A 10,695-nucleotide genomic window follows, 5' to 3' on the forward strand; every position below is an offset into this window, starting at 1 on the left:
CATTAAAATGCGCTCTCCATGTCCAAGAAAGCAAACAAGTTGTTAAATGAAGAAGAACTAGGACAGTGGCCTGGAAATGAGGAATTAGGAAGGCCCTGGCTACTTGTCATGGCTATGGCTCTGTTTCTTATGTGGGCCTAACCAGTAATTCCCATTACATAGATGGGTACACTGCAGTTAATGAAGTAAATCCTACTTTTGTTATATTGGCAAGCAAAATAAGTGTTTTTTGCCTTGGAATTTATCTCTTACCTGAAAACTCTTCTTCTGCAATAGAAAGAACTTCATAGATTTTAGATTTGTCAGGCTCAGCTGAGATTTAAGAAGGATACATCTTCCTCTTTAAGAGGAACCTTAAAGGATCTCAGAGATCGAATCTTGCTGCCCATGAGCCAATCTGACCATGAGACAGGGTTTTGGTACCCAAGATTATTGGCAGGGAGTTCCCCAGTACTAGGGTGATTATACTTGTCAATGATTTATTGGGATAAGTCCTGTTTTTTATGCCTGCTATATTGATATAATTACTAATTATGCCCCTTTCACTCACAGAAATGACCCTGGTTGAAAAGTAATTATATGGCCACTCTTCTTATAATAATAAGTTGGATTCTTACATCCAGGAAGAAATCTCCCAAACTATACTGGGCAAAACCCAAACTTCTGCAAAAATGTTTATATGTGGAAATATGAAAAGGCAACTAGCTGGTCTGGAAAATTGAAAACTTAAAAAATGCGGTGTCTCTTATATTAGTATTACACCCCTCAAGTATGCAGTATTTGGCTCCTAGAAGTAAGGCAGGAGGAATAGAAATGTTAGGCATTAATAATATTACTGAACTAGTAAGTAACCTGTTGATATGCTGTTTTGTTTTGCAGGAAAATACTTGGCAGATAACTAATAAAATCATATGCAAGAATTTGGAGGATTCATTTAATGGAGAACTATTGTATGAGAAACAAGTTTCAATTTTGGTTTGATGAAAACAAATCAAAATCTGCACTTGGGATAAATCTGCTGGAAATGTCCACGACTTTTCAGCAATTATTCCCTCACACAATACCATGATGACCAGTCCTACAGTATTTACTTCTAGGTGTAATATTGTTATGGTTTTAAAATGTAATTATTGTATTTGTAAATTGTACTCATTCCAGTAAGGTTGTTAGACACTTGAGTTTTCGCATTTTACCATTCCTTAAATGGATGTAATTTAAACTGTGGTATGTAAATTTAATAGTAGTACTGTTGAATGGCACAGTGCTTACAGAGGTAGATTGAATTTTGTCAATATATAAAATTTAAATATAATATTGATAGCTATCATAAAGGGGGTGCCACATACAAAGAAAACTAAGTGGAACCAGGAAAAAAAACTTCTTTTTCTTCAGTCCTTAGTATGTTTTATTCTAGTGCTAAATAAAAATTCTATCTTCAGATGTTTAGTGGGTTAAATTCAGAAACTATTTCAGAAAAAAATTCTAAGGTTACAGCATATTCAAAGAAAAACATTAATTACCACTTTTTAAAAAGCTTTTTTTTCAAACTGCAAATTTCATAAAAATGCAAACTGTGTAAACAGGGCCTCTTATTTTTATAACTTGTGTAAAAAGGGAAAGCAATTCATATTTAAAGTTTAAGTATATGAAATTATAATCAAGAGTAAAGAAAATGTCGACATCTTAACTACGTCCCCATCTCTACAGTTCAGCAAGTGTAGAGACTGTTGAATAATGGGTCAGACTAAAACCAAAATCGTGAGTTTAAAACACCAAGACTTTCCATAGTTGAACTGGTTAACAACTTTTGCACAATTATTATAAACAGAGAGTTTCTCCCATTTAGCATGGAGAATGGTTCCACATATCTACTCCTTTACCCACAGGAATCAAATATTGAGACTAGAAATCTCAGAAAAAAAATTGTGTCCCATGTCTAAATCCAGAAGAAGAATTTTATTCAATTATCTATAATATTTGGGTAGGAAAAAATAAGCTTTATAAATGAAATTCGATCCACATAATTGTGCAATAAATTCCTTGTAGGTAAGATTCATTGTATGAAATTATAAATCTTTGCCATTCTTGGGGAATCAAAAAGAGAGTTATCAAAAATTTGCTATGATTTCATTGTTGCAAGGTATAATAAAAACTTTAATTTCTGAGTTTGGCCTCATGGTATGGGAATTCAGAATAGAGAAGCACTTCTTCAGGGATCCAGGTTTTAAAACCTTCTTCCTTAACATTCTGAAACATGAATCCTCCTTCAAGTCATAGAACTTATTTGAAATATAAGCAAATTTCTATTCTAGATCATACTGTTAAATAATTGTAATTTTAAGTTGTTTATCATTAGTTGCTAAATTGTACTTTACAATTAGTCATGTTTGACAAAGAATATTTAGTCCCTTTAAATTTTAGAATCACATTAAAATGTGTAGGTCTTACTCTTAAAATGAGACTGTGACTGACAGTGGTTTATAGTGGAACTTTTAAAATTAATACTTGTACTTCCCAATGAGTGTTTGCTACCCAGAAATGATCTGTTTTACATTAGAAGAATACTCTCAATTGGCTCCTCAAGTCTTGTGTTGAAGTTTTGTCAACGAACAATTAACATACTCATTTTGAGTAAAGATATTCAATTTGATTTTGAAACCAAAATAGTACAAACTTAAATCCCAGGAAACATGGGGAAATTTCAAACACCAAAACCAATGGAAAGTTGAGAATTATCCAGCATATGAACATAAAAATGTGTTTTTAAGTAATCAAGTCATGGAAAAAACATTGAAAATTAACACAAAGCGCATATTAAAATGTGTAAATATTACTGCTCTCATGTCTTGCTCTTTATATTTTTTTTTATTTTATATAGTTCTGGAGTGAATTGGTCATTAAACACAAGGATTTTTGGTCAAAGAATAGTTTTGCTGATATTGTAAAAATGTAATTTAAAACATAGATTAGTATCATTCCTAACATTATTCACATGTTTCCAGGAACTAAAATTTGAAACTACGAAGCTATCCTACAGTCCCTTAATTGGTCTTTGTGAAACAGAATGAAAGTCAGTGATTTCAGAATTCCTAAACCTTGAACAACCAAACCTCAATAGTGGATATATCCCATCTCCTTTCAGAAAATAGGTCTAATAATAACACAATAAACTCATATCAGGGAGATTTTGGTGTTTTTGTTTTACTCTTATAGTTTATAATCTCCTGTTAGTACTGTACAATAAGAATTCATGTTAGAAAAAATGATGCTAGACAATTTGAGGGTCTCAGTTATAAAAGAAACACTGTCAGGTTTATTATGAATTCCTAAAACAGAACAAAATGGGCCAGTATTATTAAGATTTTCACTACTATGGATTAAAATTAAAAGGGTTCTTGTTAACCGGAACACCATGTCCTGAGCGTTATGATTTTTAAAGTTTCTCCTCTAAAAAGATAGAAAGTATGAATGATACTGCTTTATTTTGGCAAAATGGAAAATGTTTTTCTTTTCAAATAAATTCCATATTTTCATAATATTTTTAAATAAATTCTTAATCACAAATTAGTCTGAATTTTATCATAATTGGAATTTATCATTCCTAAGAATTAAATTTTTAATTATTTTTAAAGTGCTATTCTTCTCTGCACCTACAGCCAAAATGAAAATTCACTGCATGGTATTTGGGAGTGTATTTCACCTATAAAGGAAGAACGGCCACATTCCAATTGCTTCAAGTGGGCTGTAGAGAATAGCCCAGAAAGCCAAACTACAAATGTTCTGTGTTTTTACTCCATCTCCTTCTACAAAGTTTTCGAGGCCATAATTATACATATTTTCATTTCTTCTTTTCAAAGCCGGGTAACTACGTTAGCACCAACTCTGTCTGTTGCTGTGTGACCTGAGACAAACCACTGCCCTTTTCAGCTTCTCATCTTTAGAATGAGGGATTGGGATTGCCCGTGGTTTTCAAGCTCTTCTTAACAGTGGGACTTTTTTCTACTAGAATTGCTCATGGAATACTGTTAGGCAAAACAGCTCGAAACAATAAAGGAGTCCTTTCAGCAGTTTAAATCTGCCCTGTCGCCACCCTTCCACCCCCCAACCCCCTCCCCCACCAACCCCCAGTGCACTGTGTGAACACCATAATAACACTTCATTGACGTATAAAAGTTCTACCACCTCTGAAGTTTCATAGTTCTACTTGACTCAGTTAGATCCACCTTTGGGGACTTTACAAGGATATTTGTACAATCACAGTAACTAACTGATACATAATAAAATTTATTTACTTGAGTGCTTACCATGTACCAGTCACTAGATATTAGCTCATTGAACCTTTATATTAATCCAAAAATTATAGGTACTCCTTTTAATTCCAATTTTTACAAATGGTGACGTTGAGGCCTAGACAGAGTAATTAATTTGCCCAAGGTGACGCAGCAGCTGGAAGCAGCCCAGTTACCTTGACTGCAGCGGGAGCCCCTGACCTGATGTTGCTTGTTCATTCTGGGATATAAATTCTTTTGTTTTATTTTGCTATCCATATCCTACTTGAATGCCAAGGTAAAGGTGCTAATGAAAAATTAGTATCAAAATCAGGATAACACAGAAGTGAAATTGTTGGGAAAAGTGTTTCTCGAAGTATGATATGTGGACTGCTTGTATTATCATTTATTTTAAAAGGGCAATAATTTTGGCTTAGTCATAACTATATCCACAGAGCCTAGAAGATAGTCGGCATCAATAAATTTTTATGGAATAAATAAATCTCTAAAAGTGGACTTTAGGAATATGTATTTTGACAAGCCCCCCAAATTTGAGAATCACTGCCCTAGTAGATCCCTCAGATCCTTCTTAGTTCAACATTATATCAGATATTAAATTATAAATCAAATACCATTTTTGCTAGTGAATTTATTTTTTTTTAGTCAGTCCATATAAATTTCTCCAATCTCAAAAAAGAGAGAAAGATAAGAAGGTTTTTTTCCTAGGAAAATCTCTCTTTTCCTTAGAGCTCTCCTGTTATGCTATCTGTCTCAAAGTGACCTGAAATCCATCCTCTCATTTCCATGTTCCTCTCCTTTTCCTCAATGTCTTGAAAGATTACAAGGATCAGTAGGGAGGTTGCAAGCTGTGGTTCATTCCAAAGACAAAGTCCTAATAAATGTCTCCCTCCTTGCATGAGAAATTTAGATGTCTAACTTGTAAGTGGACCCATTTATCTTGCAGACCTTGGAATTGGATGCTTTATAAGCATAAACTAGTGTCATTCCAAAAGAGTTGCACCAATCTTTTTTTTTTCTCCTTTTTTTTTTCTCCTTTTTTTTTCCCCAAAGTAATCATAGGCTATCAATGAAAATGAATGACACCATAAAATGTGGAGATATATACTAAGGAGATGAGATTGTGGGTTTGTTTTTTATTAAGCTTTCCTTTTCCCAAAAGATTATGCATTTGACAAAGTTTCATTTAGTCCAAATGTATTCATTTTGTATATGGTTTTATGATTATCAGTTTTTAAAAAATGGAACATAGTTTTTATGATATTAAAATAAGGGTCATCTCTAGATATTTCTTTAAAAGTTAATATTCTAAGTAAACATGTTTTCTTGAAATGAGTCAAATTGTTGATATGAACATATCCATTCACATTACATTGAATAAAGAGACTGTCCTGATGACCACCCCCTTTTTGACAGTGTACACTCCTCTCTCAAAGCTCTATTGTATTTTCCTGCTCCTTTTTTTTTTTCACTTGGCAAATAACATTTAAATGGCATGCACTCACTCATGAACTGAACTGGATATCATTACATTAATTTTGGTGGAGAAATACATGGAGGAAAAGTGAGTGGGGAATACAATGTCTAAGTCTCCAAATATTAAAAACAAACAAAACCCCACTAGCTTCTCGCTTTTGTTACTGCTTTTATGTTATGTTTTTGTAGACTAAAGTTGCATTTTTGATATCTAATTGAAATCTAAATATCCTTCTTGAAGGAATGTCAAAATTTAGCATCTATTGAGTTGACCATGGTCAGACCTCTTGAATGTCCCTTATATTTAATATCTGATTTATATCCTAAATGAGTAATCCCATGAAAGAAAAGCACCTCTTTGTTGACATTCACCATGGGTATAATAATTTGTTCTCTAGGTTTAACTTCCAAGGTTATTTTTCCTTTGATTTATAGTATTTCTGATTGCCTTTCTATGCCTACGGTAACGCATTGTTTATTCTACATACATTGCCTGTTCAACCTTAAGAAAAGATATTTCAATGAAAAGCAAATATATTTCCATGTATTCTTTAATGTCTAAAAGCAAATAAGTCAAGAATACTTCCATTACATGCACCAACATGTCAGTATTTTCCAGACCATGTTCAGTGATACTGGTTCTGGCAAATGTTCACTGCGGTCTGAGAATGAACGATTCTGCATCATAGTCCCCACATCCTGGGCATTGATAACAAAATGTTAGTGTACGAAACTTAAGAAAGTTATTAGATTGGGAAAGTACTTTCCTACGCACACCGTGAAGAAATCTAGAGAAGTTTTCTTTTAACACGAGTTTACATATTTTTCAACAACTGCAAATAATATAACCAGCAATGTTTTGAATAGGTGCTCTGGTTTTTTGTTTCAACTGGGAAGGATATTCCTGCCATTTCAAATGAACTTAAGTTTCATTAGTATATAATAATAGTAAATTTATCTTTATCACCTAAAATATTTGAAACAAAATAATGAAACAGTTTTAATATTTTAAGTGCTCTTTTCAAGTTCTGCACCTATGACCACGTCAGATTTCCATCTGTTGAAGATGGTCCAAAATCTTTGCATAGTAGAATTAACGCTTGTGAGCAATCCTTGGTAATATTTTATTAAACAGCTTTAAGAAATTAAATCATGATAAATTAATGCTGACAGTATTTTTATATACTCTTGTTAGAAATTGTTTGAAAAACATTTTAGTTAAGCTAAGAGGAATGCGCTGTTTAGCATAGATTTTGCAGGACTCTATCCTCTAATAATGAGCATTTCATAATTCTTTTTGCTTTGCCCTATTTTTAAAATCAATTGTTTCTGCATAAAACAACCAACAAAATTCCTTTAAAAAATCCCTGAGTAAACTTTTTTCAGTCAGAAAAGAGTAAAGCTGAATAACTACATTTCTCTAAATATAGTTTAATGTTTAATTCATTCAGTTTGAGAATCAGCTTGGTAGATCACAAGCTATTTATCATTTTAGAATATTTCATTGAATAAGTATATTATGCAAATATAAATTCCATCTCACTTGTTCAGTTATATATTATTTCACTAACATTTTTATTTTTTTCTTTTTTGGGAGGCAAAACAAATGTTTAGTGTTATTCACACATTATTACCTCAAACTATTTTAGATAATGCAGCAAATGACTATCATTTGGGATCAATGCCCCAAAATCCAAAGCCAGGTTTTTTTCTTTTCCTATGAGATGCTAGAATGATGACCCTTATAGCCCTGTTGATTTTGCAGGTTTGTATTTAGTCTTGCTTTATTAAATGAAAGTGATTCATTCCTGTCTGATCTCTCTCTTCTTCAATATAAGGAAGTTGGAAAATAGCTGCTGAATAATTTTTCTTGAAAAAGCCAAGTGTTGGTATGATGGTATATTAATCATATATATGAGCAGGAGTTCACTACAGGGCAAGCAGTAATTTCTAGGACCGGCTTTTAAACTGTTTGAATATTACCAGGTTTCAATATAAAAGTAATTTTAAAATGTTTTCATTTTGTATAGGAAAAGACCTGTATGAATGAAATGATCAAATTTTAACTTTCATGCCTACGCAGTGACAATGTAAGGCTTTTTTCTTTTAACAATAAGAAACTAAGAAAAGAATCTCAGAGGAATTTTGCTATGTTTATAAACGTAATAAAATTCGGTCAATTGTCTTTCTTAAGGAAAATGCTGTTGAGTATAAACCATGCTTTGAGTTGGCAGTAGCCTTTATTTAGAGTTCCCCATGACCTTTGAAGCAAACATTAACTGAATACATGATCTTGTTATGGGGTATATAACTTCACAAAATGCCTTGGCATAAAATATTTATAAAAAGAGTTGTGCGTTAAAATACTTAAGTATACTTTTTAAATTTAGTTAAAATGTCAATGCCTGGCTCTTTTTCCTCCTTGTATAATTCAGCAGAGAATACTTGATTCTTACAGCCATTACCACTCTGTCTGTGAGGGAAGATTCACTGCTTCTGTGCTGTGCTCAAGATAAAACCAGCAAAGGAAACAACTGCATGTTCCCTCACAGAACTGCATCAAAGCTCTCTGTTGAGCAATGGTGATATGAAGGTGTAGAATTGAATTACTGAAGATAATGTGATAACATTTCAACATTACTTGCCTTACAAATTAGAAAAGATGTTGAAAATCTTTTTTTTTGTAAATAATGGTTTTTACACATGTTTTTTTTCTTCATAAGTTTCCCCATGACCCATTTCACAAAATCCTGAATATGCAATTATTTATTATGGCACATTAGTGCAAGGATCCCCATTTCAGAACAAAGTTTAAATATACGTGAGAACAAAATGAAATATCTGAGTAAGTGGTTATTTAAATGTGATTTTTTTTTCAGAAAAAATAAATGAGAGACATAAAAATAAATTCAATTGTGAACTTCTTTATTATACCAGCCTCTTACAATTGGGCCCACATTACTGGCAAACTTGATTGCAGGTTTAGGGTGGGCGAAGTAGGAAAAAGCTCTGGCAGAGTGCAAGGGCTTTGTAGTGGGACAAACCCCAGGTCTATAATTTAACGATAGACTTGAGCTTGTTACTGAATCTTCATTTCCTTACCTTAAAATAAAAAATGGAGTTACTAATGTCGCCTTATAGGGCCATTGAACAGATTAAATGAGATAGTATTTATCAGTCCCCTATCCCATCCTACCTAGTGTTCAGCAGGTCTTCAATAAGCAATACTTTTCTATTCTTCTCTTTCTGTGAACAGGGATTGAAATGGGCCCAAAAACTTTAATGTTCTTTCTCAAACACTAGCGTAACCCTTAGAGGCTCTACTGTTACCTCACTGTATTGCTGTTGTCAGCTAATACTAACTGCATTGAGCACTCCTCAAGGGACATGTGCCAGGCTGGACGCTTAGAAGCACTACCTTCTTTGTACCTGCAGTGATCGCCCGCTAAGTGAGGATCCATTCAGTCTGGTGGTGTTTGCTCTTAGGTGGGGGACGGGTTCTGGGATTAGGAAGGCGATAGTTATTAAGGAGAACGGGTCTATTAGTTGTGTCAGGTAGGTCCTCAACCCCAAACCACCTCCGTTTCTAAGGTGCTTAAACTTTAAGGGGCTGGGAAGAGTGGTGCAGAGGAGCCAGTGAGTCCGACGGGGGTCTGGGCAATACTGTTTGATTTTCTCAATTTTCTAAATCTGTAAAAGAAGAACAGCCTTTTTTGACAGAGCTGTTGGGAGGGCTAAATAAAGCTAAAACTTGCCAGAATCAGGTAAATGTAGGCTCTTAATAAATGATTCCTCTTACCCACCAGCTGCGCCTTGGAAGGGGGTGTTGGAAAGCTGCGGCGGGACCGTGGGGAGATGGCTTTACTTTTTCTTTGGCCTCGGATTTGCGGTCGTAGGAACCTGCAGCATTTCCCACTCCTGCCCCCTGATATCGGCGGGCAAAGGAACGGGATGAGGACTCTCCGGGGCTGCATCTTGGGTTTCAGATGTCCTCCTCGGTTTAGCGTGAACCGGTTTCCCCTCTGACTCACTGCCACTCCAGGGAGCCGCCGAGCTTAGGGCGGTCGCCTCTGGGCGGCGACGCTGAGTCCTGGACATCCTTAGGGCAGCTCAGGGGACCAGGCAGCTACTCTGTCGGCCCAGGGAGGGCGGAGGGCTCTGTTTGGAGGAGGTCACCCTGGAGACACGCCGCGGAGTCCGAGGGGGCTGCGAGAGACGCCTGGGAGCAGGGAGCCTCGCGCCGCGCTGGTGTCTGCAGCGGACGAGCTGAAGGGCTGGGAGGCCCCCGGCCGCGGTGCCCCTGCAGCTGCGGCCCCTCGGTAGGTGAGCGCGACCTCTGCGCAGCGCACCCGGGCCGGGGCGGGAGAGGAAAGACGACTGCAAGTTCGAGCACAGCACGGGCAGAGGAGGGAGGGCCCTGTGTTGAGAAACGGCCTACCTGCATTGGCCACCACCTCTGGGACGCCTTCCTTTTCTTGGCCCCAACAAATAAGAAGAGTGGCCCCCAATTTGGGAGCTGGAAGTGGGTTCTGGTCTTTGGTCACCGGCCCACCTGGATGTCTGGGCTCTATTGTGATGCTCAGTCCAGAGGCCAGCCCGGTCTGCTCCTGGGGCAGCGGGAGTCCTGGGCAGTCTTCCCGAGGCCAGCCCGCGGACTCTAGGCAACCGCAAGCCCTCTGGACCTCCAGGGACCAACTCTAGCCTTCGGGGCAGCTTGGGAAACAGGCGGGCAGACGGAGGTGTGCCGGTGTCCCTTTGGATAGAAGCCTGAATGACCCACTTAATCAGTCTCAGTGTGCCTCGTCCACACACAGAGACACACTCACACAGACACATGCACACACGCAGATGTTCAGACGCTCATCCACATAGACACACACAAGCACACACTCACACACCCATGTATAGATGCTAATACTCATACATACAAGCA

At 36.5% G+C, this 10,695-nt stretch overlaps 1 protein-coding gene across 1 annotated transcript in view; it reads left to right on the plus strand.

The window, feature by feature from the left end:
* The window catches only part of SGIP1 (SH3GL interacting endocytic adaptor 1), a 197,708-nt gene extending 194,368 nt beyond the window's left edge, over positions 1-3,340 (plus strand). Inside the window, exon 27 of the mRNA XM_054574374.1 lies at positions 880-3,340. Within this exon, the coding sequence (XP_054430349.1) occupies positions 880-902 (23 nt within the window). The 3' untranslated portion in view covers positions 903-3,340. The remainder of the gene's footprint in view (positions 1-879) is intronic.
* Positions 3,341-10,695: the final 7,355 nt, after the last annotated feature.

The sequence above is a fragment of the Pteronotus mesoamericanus genome, unplaced genomic scaffold (genome assembly GCF_021234165.1).
Source record: "Pteronotus mesoamericanus isolate MK-2021 breed Mesoamerican mustached bat unplaced genomic scaffold, CSHL_Meso_final contig_105, whole genome shotgun sequence".
Taxonomy (NCBI): Eukaryota; Metazoa; Chordata; class Mammalia; order Chiroptera; family Mormoopidae; genus Pteronotus; species Pteronotus mesoamericanus.